Source organism: Egretta garzetta, unplaced genomic scaffold (genome assembly GCF_000687185.1).
Source record: "Egretta garzetta isolate BGI_Z169 unplaced genomic scaffold, ASM68718v1 scaffold373, whole genome shotgun sequence".
NCBI lineage: Eukaryota > Metazoa > Chordata > Aves > Pelecaniformes > Ardeidae > Egretta > Egretta garzetta.
The window spans coordinates 1,786,742-1,810,039 of record NW_009259184.1 but is presented as its reverse complement, the minus strand read 5'-3'; the positions used below and the strand labels follow the sequence as shown (position 1 = coordinate 1,810,039).

At 41.2% G+C, this 23,298-nt stretch overlaps 1 protein-coding gene across 6 annotated transcripts in view; it reads right to left on the bottom strand.

Moving 5' to 3' along the window:
• Positions 1-7,048: 7,048 nt before the first annotated feature.
• The window catches only part of ACOT9 (acyl-CoA thioesterase 9), a 22,014-nt gene continuing 5,764 nt past the window's right edge, over positions 7,049-23,298 (bottom strand). For 4 of the 6 annotated variants that reach the window (XM_035891287.1, XM_009635696.2, XM_035891288.1 and 1 more), the window contains 13 exons: positions 21,529-21,574; positions 17,695-17,865; positions 17,564-17,601; positions 15,557-15,640; positions 14,850-14,953; positions 13,642-13,715; positions 11,557-11,624; positions 10,476-10,587; positions 9,269-9,359; positions 8,680-8,765; positions 7,801-7,888; positions 7,478-7,628; positions 7,049-7,227 (listed from right to left, as the gene is read on the bottom strand). In XM_035891287.1, the coding sequence (XP_035747180.1) occupies positions 7,169-7,227; positions 7,478-7,628; positions 7,801-7,888; positions 8,680-8,765; positions 9,269-9,359; positions 10,476-10,587; positions 11,557-11,624; positions 13,642-13,715; positions 14,850-14,953; positions 15,557-15,640; positions 17,564-17,601; positions 17,695-17,865; positions 21,529-21,574 (1,172 nt within the window). In that variant the 3' untranslated portion in view covers positions 7,049-7,168. The remainder of the gene's footprint in view (positions 7,228-7,477; positions 7,629-7,800; positions 7,889-8,679; positions 8,766-9,268; positions 9,360-10,475; positions 10,588-11,556; positions 11,625-13,641; positions 13,716-14,849; positions 14,954-15,556; positions 15,641-17,563; positions 17,602-17,694; positions 17,866-21,528; positions 21,575-23,298) is intronic. The other 2 variants (XM_035891289.1, XM_035891290.1) reach the window with 1 other exon arrangement.

Genomic DNA, 23,298 nt, shown 5'->3' with positions numbered 1-23,298 from the left:
GCTTGGTTACGGTACATTAGTCTGTAGTCCAGAGGCAATAGCAGCTAAGCCGAAAGCCAGAAGTAAGTTAGAGTTGCTGAATTAAATGTTCAGTCTGTCCACAACTGTAAAACATTTTTAAACTACTAAAGAACGTATCCTACGCTACATAAATCAGTGCAGCTGCGCTGAAGGAAATAACAGCTACGCCAGTTCATGTGGTTCAAGAGCTGAACCAGTCATTTCTTCCACGTTTCTGCTTGCAGTGTATGTGCTGGTGAGATCGAGGCCACTTCACACGGTCTGAATTTTTTCCCTGGCCCTACACTGTTTAACAGATGCACATAGCGGCTCGCGTCCCCTGCTGACCCACGCGTTAACCCTGGCTCCTAGTTTTCAGGGAGTAACTGTAGCCATTCCCAAGATGAGCATCGACATGTCCAGCGACCATCAGAAACTCGTGGCTCAGGTACATGAATTTCTTTTTCCAAGGGAAGAAAGAACATCTTGTTGTAAAGACATACTTTGTACTTGCGTGCGCTGGAGATCCCTTTCCTAAGAATGTCTTCTCCTGCTCCTTCCCACCTCTCCCTCTTTTTAACGTGGTGTTCTAGAGCCTGTGCAACTGGGAAAATAACACCTGAAGTCAGTGTCAGCCCTTCACCAGGGTCGTCCTTGAAAAGACCACAGAGAAGGCTCCCGCCCTGCTCCAATCCAGCACCGCTACGCTATCGCTCTTGGTTGGAGCCCACGCTCATGAGGATTTGCTTCCCCTTCCCCCGCCAGACCGTACAAACCCCTCACCATACACAGGCACTTCAGTACAGCTCCACAGAACAGGACCGGCAGCTGCATTCTCACTGTAAAGTTACCTGATGTTGCAGACCTTGGCGAGTATCGAGCCGCTCTCCGGGTCAGCCACCGCAGACGGGAGTGCGGAAGCGGCTGCTTGGCCTTTGCTTCAGCTCTGAGACGAGTAACACCTCAGTGCGTGCCTCGGGCAGAGGGAACCACGGCCAGGGCAAGCAGAACGCCACTGAGCGCCGCCCAGACCCAGTCCCTGCCAGGCCTCGGGAAAGGAGGAGCTCCTGATCCCGTCCAGAGGGTAAGGGGGGCACAGTGGGACTGACGCCAAAGGCTGGTAATGTGCTGCTCCAGCCCATGTGGTCTCAAAGAGCAGAGGGCAGCGTGTCGAGAGGCGGTTTCTCACATTACTAGGCTGGAAATCAGCCACTTCAGTTCTACTGGGGATTTCATTTACAGCCTTTGTCAGCCCTGAAACACCAAAAAACAGGAGTGACAGAACGCAGGACTAGAAAGTAACAATACATGAACAGAGCAAATAAAGCTCTTGAAAGTCCAAGGCCTGAACTGACGTTTCCTGGAAGACTCACACTCCTTGACCTTCATACACATACTGATCAACGCAGTGGAACAGTAATGAACTGGTAACGCAACTTTAAGGACATGCTGTGATAGCTATTTCAGAGGCTCATGTGGCTGTTTAGTTCTTTGTTTGTATTAAATAATCGGCACGTGGAGGCTGTGAGATCTTCCAGAAAAAACATCAAGAAAAAAAATGTATTTCAAAATCAGAGCCTAGTATACCAGTATCTCGGATAGGATTATCCAGCAGGCAAAGGAGTTTAAAGGTTTGCTTTGCCCTTCTCTGTTTCGATTAACAGATTGCTGCAATCATCCTTCTAGTTCTGGTCTCAAAGTTTGCCTCTCACATTAAACACGTATAAAATACACCTGAGCTGAAGGGCGGTTACCAGGAGACTAAGGAACTCTCAAGTACTTTACTATCACATATGGTCTGTAGTTAACAAAGATAAAATACAGGTAGTTTCAACTAAACAGCTGAAGTTGATTCTGACTCCTTAGCGATAACGAAATGCTGAGGCAGTACAGAAACCCACTGCTCTTCCACGTGCCCATCGCTCATTCTTGCCTGGTGCTTGGACGAGGGATTGCCATGGCCTTGTTGGCGTACCTGGGAATGTCTTACGCACAGGCGTAGGAGCAAAAGCTTCAGATAAGCACTAGCAAGACAAAAATGTAAATCCTCATTACTTTTTAGGCAACAAATAAAAGTGTCATCATCTTCCAAACAAAGGAAGATCCACCAGCAAACTTCACAGAAGTCCACATTGCAATGGACATCCTTAGCACTGCTTGAAATATGGCCCTTTCAAATGCTGGTGCAGAGCGTTGAGTCTAAGAACCTGATTTCCAGCTGCCGGTTTGAAAACGGTGACCCACATCACGGCAGCCTCAAATGAATTCGGGCAGACTGGGCAGCGCCCCCTGCAGCAGTCTCTCACAAAGCAGTAACTGCACAAACGGCGCAGTGGTCTGTTCTTCCAGTACGCATCACCTGAGGCTTGAAATAGCAGAAGAAATAAATCTCACACCATTCTGCTTCCCAAACCTTGGGATTTATTCCCGGGCTTCTCTTGGAAGTGCACAAAACACAGATGCACGGAGCTGCCCCTGTGAACTCATCTTTTCAACAGAAAAAGCAAAGAGCTCCTGCAAAGCAAGCAGTAACTGGCAGCGAGGCACCCCGCCTTCAACTTCCACTTCTGTTTTGGGCAAGCCCCCACACACCTTGACCGCTGTCTCAGCGGTTAAAGAGAAACTTCACACAGCAAGCAAGGTCTGCAGGTGAAAGCCACTTCTCCAAGCAGGAAGGATCTAGCTGGGCGGAAGTTCTGCCTCCCCCCGCAGCCAGCCCTGCCCCTCCTGCAGTGCCAAGCCCTGGCACCAGCCTCCTCACAATGCCTGTAAGAAGAAACTGTCTGTTAACAGCATTTAATTCTGGAGATGACCCCCACAGGGCGCCCCACCAGCCTGGCAGACACAGCGGGCTCAGGGGACTGGTCCCTGCACCTGAATTTTTTGCTGAACAGTTACCAGATAAAGAAGCGATGCTGCGAGCAGGGACCAGAACCCCTACCACTGCCCTTTCCGAGTGCCCCAAGCACCAGACCCCAGAGCCCTGCTCCCCTCCTCCAGAAATCTCCCATCTTTGCTACATAACAGAAGATAAAAGAGTAAGGAGCAGCCAAAAGTGCCTCCAGCCTCATGGACAGGAGGCCTGCAGGGACGAGGATCCCCTGCTGCCGGGGCAAGTGCTCCAGTGTATTTTCTATGCAGGTAACGTCATCCACCTACACCTTCCACAAAAGTAGTCCCCAGTTTCTTTCACGGAAGCTGAGTATTTACCCTTTTATTTTCCTGTTAGCTAGTGCCTAGCCTGTGAAGAAACCATCTCTCCCAAACCTCCTTAAAAATGCGTTCAGAGGAGGACCAGCAATCAAACAAATCTGTCACCAGGCAAAGGCTGGACTGAATGTGCAGTAAAATCAATTATGCATGCAGAAAGTTTCGTGCAAGTTCCTCAGCTATACCCTCACTCAGTGGCCCATGCTGTACCAGCTCCAGCAAGCTTCCTCCCAGAACACCGTACACCACAACGTGGCTGCAAAGGAATCATGCATATTTGAAGAATCATAGAATCATTTCGGTTGGAAAACACCTTTAAGATCAAGTCCAACCATTAACCTAACCCTGCCATCCCACCACTAAACCATGTCCCTAAGCACCACATCTACCCGTCTTTTAAATACCTCCAGGCATGGGGACTCGACCACCTCCCTGGGCAGCCCGTTCCAATGCTTGACAGCCCTTTCGGTGAAGAAATTTTTCGTAACATCCAATCTAAACCTCCCCTGGCACAATTTGAGGCCGTTTCCCCTCATCCTATCACCCGTTACCCGGGAGAAGTGACCAACCCCCACCTGGCTACAGCCTCCTGTCAGGCAGCTGTAGGGGGCGATAAGGCCTCCCCTCAGCCTCCTTTTCTCCAGGCTAAACAACCCCAGTTCCCTCAGCCCCTCCTCATCAGACTTGTGCTCCAGACCCCTCACCAGCTTTGTTGCTCTCCTCGACATGTTCCAGTAACACAACGTCTTTCCTGTATTGAGGGGAAAAGAAGGGCTACCAGAAGCTGTTACGGTAAGTTTGAGTAAGTAGTTTTAATATTTATTTTTTTAAATACAGAAAAATAAAAACATTTAAAACAAAGTGCTTTTTTGGGCACGGAGCTCAGCCAGTCCCACAGAAATCTCCTTTTGTATCACCATTAACTACCGAGAGGCTTAGGGGAGGCAACCCAGCTACCACAGACTTCCTCCTCCTTGCTGTATTCCAAGATGCAATGGGCACGGAAACATTTACTTCCCCCTACAGAGCCAGAGCCAATTACACAGATAGGTTCACAATAAATAAAAAGATTTTCTACCAATACCGTTAGGCTTGTGGGGTAATGGTTAGTCACAGCAGGGATGGGTTAGTCATTAAGTTGCAATATAAACTCATCATTAATTACCATGTTAAAATATTTTAATTCTGAATGCGAGATCTGAGAACAATTTTATCTCACACACAAAGGTATACAGCGATGTGCATAAATAATACCCTTGAACAAAGATATACTGAGCCTATTATCAGAGAGGGTGACAACTTGGGAGTTACCTTCTCCAAGTAAAAAATACGTAAGCGCATACTCTATGTCTTTCTATTCATTAGTATATGTATTTTCTGTTCATTAGTATATATATTTTCTGTTCATTAGTATATATATTTTGTACCTTTTACATATGTATATATACACACACATATTCTGTATGACTGTACAGACATTCCTATAACTACTGTGATTGTGGTACGCAATTAAGTTACCATGAATGCTGAAAACACACTCATTCTTCTAAGCATCTTGATTCGTGGGATTCATTTTCTTCACTGTGTCCAGAGGTGTTGACGTCACGCCTTGCTCCCTACTCTATTACCTCTTTTTCTCCTCTCCAATCCCTTCCTAAAGGTTGAATTTAGAAATTATGATACATTCATATTTAAGTACAGCTGAAAAGGCAGTAGAGGAAGAACTCGGTACCCCCTTAACTTACAAACGTTATACAAAAGTGACCCGGGTAGGATCACTGGGTCAACGCCAAAATCCTGCGGGTAGTCAGGAGTAATACATAGTTCTGAAACAGATCCCTCCACTCCCTGCCTTCCCACTTATTTTTCAATAGCCAGCAGCGATCCATACAGTGAGGGGGGAAGAAGCTGGGATAGAGTTTCAGTTCTTTATTTGTGCGGTCAGCCAAGTATATTCAGCTTCCAAAGAGTTTTAAAAAGGAGCGAAACAGAAAATACAACACCTATCCACAGTGTCATAACCGTTAAAGAAAAGGATTGTAACATCATGCAGCTGAATCAGCGCCAGAGCGTGGCTGAAGCGAGAAACGCTATGTAAGGAACCAAGAGCTTACTGTCACTGCAATGCACGAATCTGATCCCGATCAGGCAACTCGCCCGCGCCCCCGCTGGGAAGCTAGCGAGCTCAGAACTACAGGCAGCCCGATCCCAGAAAGGCAAGGCTGATGTGTAACACGCTGGTTATTACAACGCTCACTCTTCCTCCCAGGAATAGCAATCAGCTGTTAGGAGCCACGAACTTTATGCTGTCCTAGCACCAAAGGAAGCTGGTCTTAACTGTGAATTTCTCAATCTTTCTTACTCAGAAATAAACATTTCAACATGTTGTTTTATTTTATCAACCTGTTCCATGCATCTGTGCCGGTTCACATCATTTCTACTTGCTGCTTCCTGATTTCAAAGATTTTAAACCTAGCAGGGAAGCCGGAGTCTACTCTCGTGTATTATATAAGACATCGTATTTCATCCATTTAACCTACCACTGAGCCCAACGATTCCTCTTTGGGCGTCTTGCTCAGACAGGGTATCAGTCATGATTTGAAGGTATTGGAGGTCTAATTGTGTGTTTGTGACTGATCATCCTCACTGCTAAAAGCTGATGCCTCCCATCCACTCACCTTCCTAATTTCAGGATGTTGGGCTTTACTTGCCTGATATTAGAGATTATTAAAACTCTCTCCGCTACATCAGAAGCACTTCAGTATCGAGAGCATCGCGTACTTTCTTCCTGTTACTTATATGCCACAGTTATGTCCACCGTGGTGTCCCCTCTGTGGTGGGGAAGCACTCTGTCCTTTGCAGGTAAACATGACAACCTTTAAAGGTGTGCAATACTCATATTTCATGACTACCAAGGACCCAGACAAATAATCCATCTGAGGAGGCTGGCCTCTAGCTGTACCACCCCCCAGTGGGATAAAAATCCTCCCACCATTCAGCAGCTGACTCGGGAGCTGCTCAACACAGACTCTCTGGACCCCTAACTCCAGCATCAAATATAACCATTACCATTTTGGCAGCATTTTACCTGTCCTGCTCCCAGTCCCTAAGAAGGACTTAGAAACTGAAATGTTCTGCTCTACAATGCCGTTGCCCAGTTCCACCCAATCTCACCAATCAGATCTCTACTCTACAGGCCATGAGAAATAATTCATTAAGGAACTCACAGTTATAACAAAAAAAAAATTGAAGAGGCTGGCAAGGACTGGCTGTACACAAACAGAATGCCAGAAGAGACCATCTGGCCACCTCATTTCATTGCAAAATCAGTTTCCTCCCAAGGGAACATGAAGCCATGCAAAACAGAAGCTGCAACAACCTTATAAAATCCCAGCTGATGGGAAACACCTGCTTTATACTGCACACACGCTAGGAACTTCTGAGCTTATGCTGCTGCCCAGATGTATGTGTCCCCGTTAAAAAAAAAAAAAAGGCCCTAAACCTAATTTACACAAGAATGTAGGTCAAATGGCTTCATCTGTGTGTATCTACTTATTGCACACATTTTTCTGATAGAATTTCTATCCCTTATCAGGGCAACACAAAGGAGAGCTACTAAGGGAAAGAAGGCAGATGGTGACAAGACAGCAAAGGTCGTAATGAGATTTCTCAAAGCAGACAAAGAGAAGCTATCTAAAGCTTGAGATTGTATTTTTTCAGCCTTTTTTCCTTAGCATCAGCATGCAAAAGTAGATTTCAAAAAATCCTAGCAGCAGAAAATAAAAAATCCAAATATATGCACATAAATAGCACTAAAAAGGTATTTTTTGTTGTGGGGTTTGGTTTGGGGTGGGCTTTTTCTTTTAGTATTGCAAGCACCTGTCTGTCAGCCATCTCTGGTGACAACTCTTTCCAAGACAGCATGCTGCTACACTGCTGATGCAGCATTCAGCGCGTGTCAGATTTCTTTCATGATCGCAGCGAAGTGTCGCTTCCCATCTAAATACAACATGGACTCTGAAACAAGGTGGAGAAGAGAGAACCACATTAGTAACTCAGCATCAACACTGGACAACTACACGGAACAGTAAGATTAAGCAGCAATCCACGCTGGCATCAAAGCATAAAATAAATGTGGTTTGCCACGAAATCCTGTCAAATTCTTCAAATGCCAATAGTTCACCTACTAAAGTGACCAACGTTCCAACCACAAGACAGCTGTCTTGTCTCCAGAGTTATGATGACAATGCCTTAATTGGATACTTGCCTCCATAAGTTTTGGGGACAACTCGTGGAACCTCATTTTCTGATATAAATGTAAAATGGAAGATATTGGTTGTCTGGTGCTCCCTGGTATCTGCATCATAAACCTCACTGTGTACTCGAACCTGGATGTAGTTTTTTTCTGTGTAACAGACCTACACAGTTAAGATAAGAGTGAGAATTCGTAATTTATCACTGGCACTGAAGAACTGCAACAGACTTCATTGCACTATTTAACAAGAAAAGTCACACAATCAGTATCAGTGATTAACAGTGACTACAGCAAAGGTAAGTTTTTCTCCTTTTCAAAAAGAAATCAACTCCTACCTGTCCAGAAAGCAATAATAAGGATCCAACCTCAACTGGCCTCTGAAACATGATATCATCAACTGATACAATAAAAGGCCTGGAACACCTGAGCAAGAAAAAGAAATTTCTTCTTAAGAATAACGAGGGTGTTTGAAGAAATTTAAAATATTTCATTGTTAGAATTTTAATGAAAAGTTACTAGAAAATAGATCCCTCTCTTAAACACAGGCCACAGGAAGTGCTAAAGAATTATGTCATCACCCAAGACAAAAAATAACTGGAGGAAACCTATCTCACACACACAAAAATACACACTCCCTGAGGACACATTACTGCATCATTATTATATCTTACAACTTACACTTGCTAGGCAACCTTCATGCCATCATTGCCTCAGTTTTCCAAGCACTGACATAAAACACTTCCTATCAGGCTGCGCAAGCTCCATTAAACTTATGCATAGTTCTTTGCTGGGTTTCAGTCACACTTTCTAAGCACAAGTGGTTACTAGCAGTTCAGAAACCATTCCTGATGTGTACAGAATGAAAAGATGCAGTATTTATTTGATAGAATGTCTATTTTATATGGTTAGAAAGAAAACTTATTTTCAAAAATCAGCCTAGATAGCTTGGTAAGATAAACCAGAAAAAGGATGTATTTTCTATCTTGACATGTAATGCTTAAAAACCAAGCTCCAAGGAGCAAGATGCAAATATCTTCGTAAATACAACAGACGCTCTAAGTAAAATAGCGCTCTGCACCAATAGTGCAGGATTCTAGTAGACACCTAGGTCCTTTCTGCTCAGATTGTCAGTAGGTTGGTTAACTTGGCTTCCCGACCTATGAACATGCGCACAGTGCCCTGGATTATATAAATATTGCAGGCCCACGACTCACCCATAGCTGCAAGCAGTTGCCCATCCCAGTTCAAACGCCTTTCTCATGAGAAAACCCCCAAAGATCCTATTGAAGATGTTCCGTTCCTGTATGTAGAAACAAAAATCAAACTGCTATATTACATGTTATTATTTTCAAAGCATTGTGTCAAAGCCTGCACTTCAGTTCACAGCATTTAACGGAACTTCCAGCATCTGAAGGCATAAAAAGCACTACTGAAATACACATGCAAAAGCCCAAATGGCTGAGGCAACTTTACTTAACAGGAGCTCATCCGACTCATTTGACAACAAAAGATAAAAACTCAAAAATTGTGTCAGCAACCAGAAGCCCAACTCAAACACTTTGCAAAGGAATTTCTTTACAGAAAAGGAACTCTGCGAAGGAACTTCTTTCTGGTAAGAAAACAAAGTCATTAAAAATCTCTTTTGAAGTGGCAATCCATACAGATAATAGAAAAACAGGAAAAGAAACTAAGATCTGAATACATTGCAAGGACTGCCAAAATGAAATAAAATAATGGATTGACTAGTCTTACAAGACAATTCGTAAGTTACTTTCCGTAATTCGTTAATATTTTTCAAAATACCTGAGGATGGCAAATCTGTAGGCCTTTTAGCTTTGCATCTTCCATCCACACTGAATTGGGTGGTAATTTACGACTCCGGAAACTTACTGTCCTTTGGAAGAGACAATAAACTTCATAGCCCACATCAGCAGAACTCAGCAAGTCAAAAATGCACAAATAGCAAATGCAGATACACACTAAAAAAAAAAAAAAAAAGAAAACCCCCAAAAGCCAAAACCCAGAAATGCTATCACTAAAAGCTGTTCCAATGGACCTTGAAGCCTTATCTAAAGCGATATTTTGTTTCTGCAATAAGCCTGCGCTCATGATCTTTCAAAAACATCTGCTAATGTTCAAACTTGTGTGAATGAACAAGCTCAAGAAAGGTACATGAAAGAAAAGATGAATCACAACCACAAGGCACACACTTTGTCAGAAAAGCCTTAGTCTGTTTTTTTAAGTCTTAATATGAATTAAAAGCACAGAATGAGCTAACAGAGTAATTCAACATCAAACATGCAGACGGTTTGAGGTTTTCAAATCCAGACAGAATGTGTACAAAATACATCTGCTAATTTTAAGGGAAATCATGTCTCACTTTGGTAAACAGCTTTGAAAATAACAATTGTATAACGCTACTAAGTTAAAGAAATTATAAATTAGCCACAAATACTACACTGCACTAACGTCATTAGGGACTGTTCTATCACCATTGGCACTAGATGATTTCACACAAATCTCAAGTACAAGAGAAGTATGCCAACAAGTGTCTCCCTGAAATAATGGTGTCAGGCATTATATTTAAAACAAGGCTACCTGGTTAAAATATGGCCAGTTCCTGCCCTCAAAGGTTTTTTTCTAGATATCACGACAGGAAACTCTTAGATTGTGCACGTCACACAGCTGCAAATCCATTCCATTCCCTTATTATTAACTTTTTTCCTCAAGATTATTCCTAACAGCTTGCTCAGAAGCTCCTTGTGCTTACACTGTCACTTCACCATCTTGGCACAGCTAACACTTTAACAACCGAAGATCTTTTAAGATATGCAGATTTAAGTTTGTACCCATGTTTCAAATAAAATGCCACAGAATTTAAATGGTGAAATAGGAAAACAAAATGCGTGCTTTTATTCCAGACTACCCTCTTACGAGCACGCATTCAAAAGGCACATGATTCTTCTCTTTTCATAAGACTTCAGTTCTCCTCAACCCCTCCCCTTCTTGCCTTGTGTCCAATGTATTAAGGAATATGTCATGAACAATGTTTCTTTCTTCTGCAGTGGGAGCCATTTTCAGTAAGGAAGCAGTGCTGAAATCAATCCTCTTCAGCTTGTTCACTAAGCATTAAAAAAAAAAAAAAAAAAAAAAAAAAATCAAATTAGAGTTCAAAAAAACCCCCAAATATTTGGCTTGGCTCTGAAGATTTTAACCTGGAATCAGCTCTCTCTTCCCTATTTTCTCTTTCCCCCGTATGTTAAAAGCCGTAACTTCACAGTCCCATAGATTCAAACAGAAATTGGGCTTTTAGAATTGACTGCATCAAAGAAAAAATAAGGCAGAAGTTCACTGTTACTTCACCAATGTGCTGAAGACCTTTTATACATATACTATGCTACTCACCCATCGCTCCTACAGAAAACTTGAGCACTCCCCTCAAAGTACAGAAAAACAGATCAAACAAGAAACCCTACAGAACAATCTTCTTCAGGTTATGAGGTATAAGATGGTCTAAGATTGCAAATTCATGATAGAATTCATTACCATAGGCCACAATGACTGAAATTTTAGGTTAAAAGATCTTCAGTTTATTCAGTCTTTAATGTTTCTCTAATTCTCTGCTTCAAAACTCCAGCTTGAAACAAAAGAAGATGGAGCTACACACTCCTTCCCCTGCTCTTTCTTTTTCCAAGTTTCTTTCCAAAAGGAACATGGGCACCGAGACAGGTAACGAGCTGCAATGCACCCAGCAAACCCACCATGGGGGCAATCAACCAGCCGGAGCATTAGGAAAGCCTGTGCTGCACTCAGGTCTGAAGTGGAGCGAGCATCCTGGAAACAGAGAAGTCTGGGGGGGTGCAGAGCACATCAGGAGCGCCCTTGTGTGTCGGTTTAGCCAAAGCATTTCCAATAATGTAATAGCAGGCCCTTAAGCTCTCTTACATTACTGACACATGAGACAGAACAAAAATCTGTTATTAAATAAATCAAGAGCATTTCTAAGCAGCAGAACTTCTGCAGTCTACTTCCTTCTACCTACTAAGTTGAACCTGAGGCGGATGTGCATACTACCAGGAAGTATGACGTACATTCCCCTTGCTTGATGATTTCTTCTTCCTCAGGGGTCTCAGGAACCAGTGGATTAACAAATGCTGGCCTATGGACAGGAAGTTTTTTAAGGTTACAAACTTTATAAGAAATTGTCCTGTGAATACATTTTAAGTCTTCCATGTTTGCCTACATACACGTTACAAGGCTAAAAGACATACGCTTCAGGTTATGTGGCAGCTGCCAAGGGAATGTCGTATTAACTTTAACTCTGAAGAAGCACTCAAGTGATCCAACCACCATCTAGTATAATTGAGAAAGAGCAAGCAATGTGTCTATGCTTCTTGAAGAGCTAAAACTGTACCCACAGATTATAATGAAGATTATTCAAGCAGAAAGCTGCTTATAAACTCAGCAAATGAAGATGCAATGTTCTCTAAAAGAGATACACAAAACTTGAACGGTATCTTTCATCCTGGAACAGAAAGAGCACAGTGACATAGCTAGCAAGTGTTCTTATAATCTACATGTTCCCATGACAGCCTTATCAGCAGCCAAAAGCTGTTTACCACATGTACTACTTATCAAAGAAGATGATACGAGGCTGCCTTGAGTACAAATTTCTATGTTTATTTTACTGCACAAATAAGTTTACTGTAACCTACTTATATAACACCTAATTATTTCTTCTCATGAGGCAAGGCAAATGCTTATTTCCAAGAGCCATTCTTCCCCATAATTTCCAATTATTATTTTTCCAATTATTATTTTTGCTGAACAGTTCACGTCTACCCCAAGCCTTTACTTGGGCTGGTGACAAGAGGCATGCAGAGAGGACCTTTTCACTTGGAACAAACTGCTCTTTCCTGGTTTGCTAAAGCTCTGGATTCTGGAGACCCACCAGCTCCCTCTCCATCGCAGAGCTCATTCTTCCTCTCCTCAGCTCAGGACTCGTCTATATCAGCTCTCCTGTCCAAGCCCCAAGCTGCTGAGATGCAAGTCTGCTATGGTCCAAAAGCCACACAACCATGTTTCTGTGGCACAATAACCAACCTAACATTCCCTGTACCTCTCCAAAAGGTTTTTACCTCACATGAAGTAAGTACTTTCCTTATATGGACAGAATGCTTCCAAAACACAGCTGGTGGCCAGCTGGCTTGAAGAACAACCACTGAAGTTTGTATCTACCTGCACAAGCCCACGCAGGCTTGTCCTCAATCTGCTAGTGTATAATTACATCAGATTTGATGTAATTCTTTTGCAAAGTAAGTCCTTAAAATGGGAACTGTAAATATAAGTACTTTTCTTTTGAATGTATAGTATGCTAATGGGCTCTAAAAAAGCTCATAAATCTGAAGGAAGCCAGCCTAATAACTACTTCTAACATTATCAGCACTAAATAATTATGTCAAGCAAAACCCCTTAATTAAATACAGGCAATTATTTAAACTAGTTAGAAAATGTTTTATTACTTTTGCAGGCTACACAAGAAAGAGGTAAGAAATGCAAACAGTTTTTCTGGTGCTGGAGTCATAAACCAAAACTGAAACTAAGCAGCCTGTTAGTTTAATGACTAAGGAATTACAGAGAAAGTAAAACCAGAAAAATAAGAAAGTTCGGGGGTTTTAAGTTCTGTAGGAATACTTAGTTCCACGTTACTTACACAAGCAAGTTTTAGGCTGAATTATTCTGATGACACCTATGTGTCTATTAGGGAATTAATAGCATTATTCACTCAAAGACTATTTAACCATTGAAACTCAATCTTTTCTGCTTTTATGGCAAGAAGGCAATTAATTCTAACAACTAGTACAAATGCAGGTGGGTTTCTAGCAGACTCATTTACTTCTGTGTTCATCAGGCCAGCCAGTCAAACACAGGGAAAATCTGTTAAAGAAAAGGGTCAGATCCCAAGACTAACAGCAATTCCCGGTATCACCTGATGGCCGAAATCAATGCTCTGAAGCTTGCCGCAGGCAAGTAACACTTGCCAGCAGAAAACATCAACTATGTGATTCATTTATCACCTACACTATATGACTTCTACACATACACAGCAAGCTGCCATGTTTGCTATTTTCACCACAGCAGGAGTCTGAAAACTATTTTCCTGTCCTACAAATTACCGTTTATTCTCTGGATCCCGGGCCACCATGACAAAGGTTGCATCTAACACAGGGCTGTAATCACCATCATGTAGCTAAGAGAGACAAGAAACGATTATATTTTTAAACTCTAAAATTGTACATGTCCTTAGCAAGCCATTCAGTTGACATCACCTATGCCATCACACTGTTAATGGTGTTTACTTTCACCTTCTGTCATGCCTTCCAAGATCTCTCACAATAGGACGAAGAGAAGGAAATAACACAAATTAAAACTCAAGTTTCGGGGATTCTGCAATGTCAACATTAAAGCAGGCAATGCTTATTAACTACTGCTTTCAGCTGGGAGGGAGGAAATCAACACAGGCATTGTAAAAGGACCCACTTGCCCTTTATTCTGAGAAATGCCAAAACAACATTTTTTTGTCAATACCAAATTGCTACTAACGCCAGCACTGCAAGCAATTCAGACAATAAAGGTGTAACATTATCTTCTTCTACATCAGAGACTTTACTTAAGGAGACCAACTGAATAAAAAAAATATTTACCTGTTTATCTGAATTATAGCTGCTAATACCACTTAAGTGTCTACAGCATATCTTTGTTACTCTAAATAACTAAATAACTGAATTAATGTTTCAGTTAACTAATGAACTGACAGTAAATATTCAATGGAAACATTAGGGATTTTTAATGGAATTATTAATACTCCTTCTGCTTCTTGAACAGCGTAAACTAGTTACACTCTTCATTTAATTTATTTAGTATTTAATAACTTATTACAAGATCTATGCTGTACAGTACTTAAGATGAATACAGGAGTGTTGTAGTTTAGCCCACTGAATCTGAATACCGGCATTAAAATTTATCAATCTGTAAAACACAAAGGTATATGGAAAATAAAGCTTTTCAAAAGCAGACAGAAACTTATTTAAGAACATGCAGAGCACAATCACCTATTTTTTCTGTAGGAGTACTGTATTGCAGTTTAATTACAAAATGTTGGTTAGGAAAAATGCATGTCTTGAAAGAAAGATTAGCAACAGAGTATCCTGCTGCACCTAGACTACTGGAAGTCACCTTGGTCTTGAAACACTAGGGCTGCCTCAAGCCTTTCAAAAACAGTTACTCTAGGAAATGTAATTTAGATTGCTGATGTCATCATCCAGAATTCTCCCTAAAGCATCTCATGCTTGCCATAAGATGGAGAGAAGTCACAGGAACTAACCTGCAGCATGTGCATCTTCACTTCCATTGAGGTCCTACCAACCCAAGAGACATTGCCTGTGAATTTTATGTCACAGTCCGGATATATAATCTTCTTGCACAAATCTACAAGACAAACATCAGAGGTTACTGAGGACAGATCACTCATATCTAATATTAGAAAGACTGGATTCTCTAAGACTTTTTTGTGTTCTGCAAGTGGCAACACATCCAAAGACAACCCAGAAAAGACAGTTGTTGCAAGGGACCATACTGTTAGCCTGCAGTTTCTGCCTTACCAGACTTGTAAAGCCAGAACAGAAGGAGGAAGCGGCATACAGTTGGCAGACGGATGGCAGACCCACAGAGGTGTTCAGCAGAACATGTCACACAAGCAAGGTCCAACTCCACCAGAACAAACACCGTTCAGTAACGAAGCTAAGAAACTCACGTGCCAAAATAAAACCAAACACAGAAGTGCAGGAAGCATGAAAGCTGTATTTCTAAGGGAAGGGAAATATGAAATGCTGGAAGGCATCTACAAAACCCTCTTCTCTCCTCCCTTCAACAAAAGTCACAGTACTCAGAGTTCAAAGCCAAAACAAGATGAAGTGAAGAAAACAGGAGAGGGAAGAAGGTATCCTCAGCAACAACCATGGGAAGGCAGTAGCTGCTGAAAGAATAAGACAAACAGATTAAACCATTTCTGCTGACCAAATTGCCACTTACTGATTTTATCCACCAGAGCTGTAACTATTGATAAGGGAGACCTTGGCTGCATTTCCTGCTTGGTGTGAGTGTAGCAAATAAGAACTGTGGAGAGACCAAAAACAGAGTCAGCTCTTTAACAAAAACTTCAGTGGAGCAGATCAAAGCCATCTTTGTGAAGCATGAGAAGTACCTGCAAAACACAAACTAAAGTATTATACTGTAGGAGTGCACACAACTTCCGCATTTTCATGTATGTAACTCACAGGATTGCTATAAAGAAAACAGTGATTCAGCATCAGTCTCAGTTATATGCATATTTACTTACTACAAAGACAAATTTAGCTGAGCACTTGAAATCAACCCAATCCTGCATAATTTCTTCCCTCTACCCCTACAGCCTACTGTCTCAGATCTTTCCTACCTTCTATTTTGATTTCATGCAGGTTGTCCAAGGATACATGCTATCTGAGGACTTATTTTCAAATACTGATGCCTTTAAAGAAGCACAGACTAGATAAACTGTGCCTTACAGGCATGAAAGCATAGTCAGAGGTATTTATCACACTGTAATTACTACTAGCCAAGTCACTATTTAAATTAATTAGCTCTGCTTATAAGAGCACATCCAAGTAAACAGACTCCTTAGAGTAATACAAGGGAGCAAAGATTTTTTTTTTTTCTAGTACTCATGTGTCAACACAGATTTCCAATATATCTACCAAGACCATAGAATATACTGGGGGAGGGGATGAAACGGTACATTTTCCTGTGAAAACTGCTGACCACCATCCTGCATATTGTGTAACTGGGACAGAATCTTGATTAACCCAAGAATCTTGATTAACCCAAAATGATACATCCCCAGTGGAACTGATTGAAGCCCAGGATGACTACAAACAAGGCAAAGATCATCTGTGCTGTAACAGGAAAAAACCTAAGATCTTCACAGATTTCCAGGGAAAATAAACATGACACAGAATAAAAAACAGGCTCATCTCATCTACCCAGTGGAGGGTACCAAACAGTTTCAAGTTTCCTTTTCTAATTCAGGACAGGTGCTGAAACCACTATCTTCCACATCCCAGAAAGAAATAGAAATCATCTAGCTATTTTGTCTATCCTTGATAGATAGGTGACATGCATTTACTTGTTTCTCTGCCTTCCTTAATTTTGCCCATCTGGACCCACAGAAAGTCTTTCTTTCCTGCAAAAAAATCCCTGTTCCATTCAGAACTTCACCTTAACAAGCACTTATTCTTTGTCAAAAACCTCCATCAAAATGCTCCCAACCAGCTACAGAACTTAGATGAAGAAGGAAGTGAACAGGTGACATTTTAAAAGTATCTCCAAGTTATATTAACAAACCAGCACTTATTTTAGCTGCAAAACAAAAGTCAAAGATCTTGAACATTTAAAGACCATGAACAAATGAAAAAGGAGAAAAAAACTGAGAGAGCTAACTCATCAAACAACTGAGTTGTTTTTACCCTTAACATCAATTTGGAGACAGAACCCAAGAATCTATACCAAGTGTTTTTCATTTGTTCTCAATGGCTAAATTCTGTTCTTTTGAGGTTATACTCTTTTTCTCTCCAAAGGGAAGATTAAAATATTTGAACCTCACTACCTGTTGGGTTTTGTGTTGTCAGTTTTTTTTCTTTTTTAAGAGAAAAATCCTATGTTTTAATTTGAAACAGCACACTCTGCAAATTTTCTCTGATTTAACGCTCAATGCAGATTGATAATCTAGGATCATTTCTCAGTAAATTATTCTTGCAGCTGGTCCTTTACAAAATTGGCAGAGGCAAGAAGCTGAAGCTGAGCAATTTTGCTTCTGTCTGTTCTACATCATCCTTCCTTCTTTTTCAGCATCAGTATCTTTTCTTTTTTTCCTTCCCCTCTGAGATAGCACACTGATGCGATTCCCTCCCTGAGGTCATACTGTATCATACCAAACAGTGCTCAACAGTAAATTCACTTTTTCCGCATTACTTGGGCATTCTTTACAGGAGCATAGATACATACCTCCTAAACTGTCAAGATCTTCAAGTATCCTTCCAAACCTGTAAGATAACGTTTTTTGAGAATGAAATACCTACATCCATAGTAAATGAAAGTTAACACTTTCCTGTACATGTAACATGGTGCTTTGTTACCTTACACTGTTGTGTACATTCAGGTACTTCTCCCTTATTTCAGGTTGACTTCCTAGAGGCAGAATAACTTCCAAGTAGCTATCCTTCATTCTCCTAGGAGGGAGATCTTCCTGCCGTTTTGCCAGTAAAGTATGAAGAGCTTTTCTTTCTTGCATTGCTTGCACATGATCCCTGGTAAGGAAAAAAAAAAAAAACAAACCCACTCCGTCTGGAGTATGACAACAGAACTGCAACCCTAGCTAAAAGATGTCATGCTGAAGATTATCAAAATGAAAACAAAAATGTAGTAAAAATAGCAAGACACAGTAAGTGTGCCTTGGAAAGAAAGTGAAATGCACATAATGAGATATGCCAAGCAGGACTGCTGCAGTTTTGCATACAAGTGGAAAGCACATACTTTGCACTAGAGAGTTGAACAAAATTTATCTAATTCTGAATGCTACCAAAATGGTTCCCCTTGAAAAGAACAAATCAGACATAATTTATGAGGTTTTGTGCATATTCATGTCTTCTATAGCTACTGTATGTACACTCTTCCTACATGCCAATTTCAAAGGACTGACTGTCAACTTACAGTCTCTCCGGAGAAGTAAAGCAGATGTATAGCATTGGTTAGTGCTAACCACAAAGCGAACTAATCTGCTAAGACTTGCTACCATCCACAGGTGACTTCTCCCTTTACAGCATCAGTTCATACAGCATACACTTGATCAGCAAGCTAAAAGAAAGGGAAATTTAATCTGTTTCTTTCTCTCTCTCCCTACACAGTCATCTTATGACTATACAGGAAAGTTACAGAAAGAAACAATACAGAAAAGGGAGCACCACCCCTTCGGAGCTGCTTTTCCAGCACCACCAAGTCAGAGGGGTTGCAACCCTCACAAGAGATTAAGAGCCAATTTACTGTCACTTCTTTCCAATCTACTAAACTGGTTCCTTGCACAGGTATCTGCGAGATATAACAATCTTGCCCAAACTCTCTTACCTGTTCCTCCAAAGTTCCCTCCCCTTAAAAGCGCAACCTGACTGAACAAAGCAAGAATTTCATAACATCCCTAGAATCAACAACAAAGCATTAAAAATCTAAGGGTTAAACATGCCACAGTTCCAGTATAAAGCCAAGGAGTATGCAAACCTATGAATCCATTTCATTGAACAAGAGAAGGCATAAAACACTAAGTAACCAAACTTAATTTTAAACTTGTGGATATGTGCCATTCATTCAGTTGTGCATGCTGCATTGCTGAGAGCTGAGTGTGATTAACAAAACCAATTAAAAAAAAAAAAAAAAAAAAAAAAAAAAAAAAAAAAAAAAAAAAGAAAGAAAACAACAGAAAGAACCTTTTCACCAAAAAGAAAATTTGTCGTAAGTTTTGCCTTTGGATGAATTCTGGGTATTAGCCATTTAAGATGAAGACTTTTTTGGCTTGAGTTTTACTTTTGGAAAAGGAGAGGCACAAAGCAGTCACACTTCAACACATTTATAGTCCCTCTTTCTGTTTAGTAATTTTTGGGGAAATATGAATAATCCATGACCAAAGAGAGTAAAAGTCTAGCAGAAAATTTCAGTTAGTTTTGTTTGTTTGTTTTAAATATGAAATATGGTTTACCTCATCTGAGCAACATGACTACTGCAGAGTTCAGAGAAAATAGAAAGATAACAACCTTCTCCAGAGGGTTAATGTTTGTAGTTATGCCACTGCATAGAAATAGAATATACTAAATGACTAAGGAAAGATGCAATGGCCAAGATGATGCACCTTTATGCTTTTTAAAAGATTTGTTTCCAAGATCTTTCAGTGAAAGGTTTAAGAAATTAATCAGAGTGTAAATCAGAAATTTGTCTACAAACACAGAGAAACCAAATAACAAAAAATTAGCTATATTCTGTTTTCACCAGTACCATCCTGGCTCCTCTGAGGTCAGCAGCACAACTCTTCTTGACTTCAGCTTCAGAATGTATGCTTCAATATACGGAAGTATTAGGCTCAAGGCAATAACATTTTTCAACAGATAAATACTGTTACACACTGCAGTACCAGTCATACAGTAACAATACTTCATCTAAGTATTAACTAATACCTGCCCTGAACTTATTTCTGAAATGGCCACAACACTATTTAGACTATAATTAGCAATGAACAGATTAATAGTTTTAAATACAATTTAAGTACAAAACCAGAATAGATATATAAGCAAGATATTTCTTTCTAATACAAAATGCCACTGGCCTTTACAAGAGAAATGACAAACCAAAGTTTCCTTTTAGCAAAATTACCAGCCAAAGGCGTTCCTCCAACATGCATCTCTCCACTCTCCCAGCAATCCAGATGTACATGCATCAGTCCTTCCCTAGTTCCCATTTTGGGACCTATCAAGCTATTATCTCAGGTGTGTCCTCTTTAGTCATTCTGTGGTCTAACTCGATTAAAGCACAGGCTGTTCAGTCTCCATGTGTATCAACTCTTTGTCACTCCATTTTAAAAGCAGGATCTCAAAGGCTACATGACCCACGTCCTCCAAACTTTCCTATATTAAACTCGTCATTCTCAAGCACTCCCAGCTATGGGCTCTTGGCTTTACTTCTTCATGGTGGTTGAAGTATACAGTACTCAGCAAATCACTTCTGCTGTATTTTATATAGCACAAGAGATGTATCTATCTAAGAAAAAAAACTGCTGTTGTGATCCTGGCTTCAGTCTGCTCTTCTTCCAGGGTGGGGGCAGTGGGTGAAAAGATACGGATGGAAGATCAGATTTGGTCAGAGCCCTCTCAAATCTTGATCCCAGGATGGTATTTCCATACGGCGCGGTTCCTGCCCAGACATTCTGGGCTGCAGGAAAGCCTTTTTTAAAAAAATCAATTTCTAGAGCCCTTTTCAGCTGACCTACCAAAAACGTCAAGCCCCCTCATGCTTAGATACCAGTATTACTATGCAAAAATCAGCTTCCCAGATACAGGCATCTTCTTATATACAATCCTGTTTAGATAGACCTAGTCAGAAGGCCTGCACATCAGACATTCCATCCAGACAGGCCTCTCCATTTCCCCGTCAGTGCACAAAGTGTGCAACAAGAGCTCAGCAAACACAGCCATAAGATAATCAACAATCAATACAATAAATACAGGATCAACCAAACAGCAATGTGTAATGTCCCTGGGCTGCTATACTGACTTATTCAGAATTGTTAACAGTAGAGGATTACAGTCAACACTACTTTATTCAACATAATGGAGGGGGAGGAAGGAAGGAACCTGCAGAAAGCCAAAACATCAATGATTTATTTAAATTGTATGTAAACTCATCTAAAATTAAGTTACAGCAAAGAAAAGAAATGCCTGAGATGCTCCTGATTAAGGAGACACAGACCTCAAGCTGACAGTTTTCCAAAGTGACATGGGTGCTGCCAGGCCATTCATAATGCAGCCTGCTTCATGCTGAACCAGCTTAGTTGCCTCTGAATCCAGCGCAGAACAAATACACCACATGGGTAATCCACCAACAGATAAATCAAGAGGTAACAGCAACATAACATGTCCAGTCAGACTCTACAGCTCTTAAATTTCCATCAGATTCAAAGCTAATGGGAGAAGCTTGTAAGCATCAAGATCCTGTGTTTTGTTCCTTTGGTGCTAAAGATCTTCTGCAAGAGAAGTCTCAGAAGTCTGTGATCCACAAAGTAACAATTCAGAAACCTTGTTTGCATCACTTTTTAGCTTGGATCTTTTTTCTTCCCCAGTCAGCAGGCTAACATCGTTAACTTCCACTACCACAATCCTGAGCTGTCTCTGGGCTTCACAAGTAAAGTAAAATACGTTTAGTGTACACTGTACCTCCAGTTGGTAGATGCTCCCACTATATCCCTCAATCTGCTCCGCACTGAAAAAAAAAAAATATATCAAAGCAAATCAAGCTTAGTTATGCAGGTGATGAACGTGACATTGCCTGGTGCCAAAAGGCACAATCCTCATCCCAGAACAGGAAAATTAAGCAATTTCATGCAAATAGCAGCCCAGAAACAAACATTTGGCCGAATTCACTGATGTTGTTAGTAGGCATATCACAATAATGGGTTGAGTAACATAATTCTATAGCTTACTGTGTACAGCCAACAAAGAATGCATCTGGAGTGTTTGTTAATGCAATCAAACATCTGCAATGCCAATTAACAACTGAAAGAGACAGTCGATCAAGGACTGGATTGAGAAATTCTGATGTGAAAATATTTCAGCCCCAACACAAACAAACTGTGGAAGTAACAAAAATCAGAAAGTCGTAAAAGAACATAGAAAGGAATGGTGCAGCTGGGAGACAGGGAATGAGGAGAGTACTTTTTAAATAATCCCACCCATGAAGGGCAGGTAACATCAGCCGACTGCCTGTTGCCAGGGGGGTCTCATAGACTAAATTTTTAGCAGCCTTAAAGAACACAGTGTTAAGACACCAAAGACAGGCCTATAAAATTGCTCCTGGCACTGTTTGCACTATCAGAGTTAATGCTAACTCTGCATAAGTTCTTCCTAAATTTCAAGAATAATCTGCATAAGCATTTTTTCTACTCTTTGCTTGGATGAGGCGATTAAGTGTCCCATCAAATCTATCAAACTACTCCATCACTACTAGGCAGGTGAACATACGCTATTTGGAAACACCTGAGAACAAGCAGCAACAATTTCCAGGCTTGGAACAGAAGAAAGTTGACAACTGAATAGTAGGGATTCCCTGCTTAGTTACAAAGATTTTTATACAAGGGGGTTCAAATATTAGGACAAAATAAGCTAGGGATAGACCAAGGAAGGGCTACCAAAAAAAGCCCAAGTTTTATGGTGAAATAGAAAAAGGGCTGCTGGAGACTCACAAGCTGATCCTTTATACTTTTACGTTATTAGACATCATCAGGCTTGGCACATTCCAAACTAAATGCCCGGTCAGAGCACCCACGGTAATCAGCAAGCTGTCCTGTGAACCCCGGAGCAAGCAGAGCCTGATTTCCTAGGTATTTAAGTCACATATCCCTCTCTCAATCGGACCCACCCAGCCCTGCCTTCCTCCTCCCCATACAGTCACTTCAGTTCCTGCTGCCTTCCTGCCCAAGTCCCCAACACCTCCACCACTGCAATACTCCCAACCTACCTTTTCTTGTTCCTTCCCCCTGCAAGACCTTCACCTCCCATCCCTACACCCCCAGCCTGCTTCTGTTTTGCCAGCCCTCCAGACAAGCGCCAGCATGAGCTGTGGTTAGCCTGGAGCTACCCAAGGCTGACTGCCAGCGAGCACATAGATCCCAGACGCTCACCAGCTGCCAGCAAACACCATGGTCTGTGGCTGACCCCAAACGCTAATGAACCCTAATGAACCTCTGATCTGCAAGCCAATTTTCATAAAGCATGTGGAAACACGTTTCTCTTCAAGATTTGTTCTCATCTATTTTGGCTAACATCAAGCAACAAAAGGTTCTCCAGAAGAGAACTCTTCTTCCAAGAAGAGGGGGACAAGAAGATAGGCAGGCAAAGGCTAACAACATGTTTTGAAATTAGAAGAGCTCCACTACTAATTCTAAGAAAAAAAATACATTCAGTGAAAGAAACTGATTGAAAAGCTTA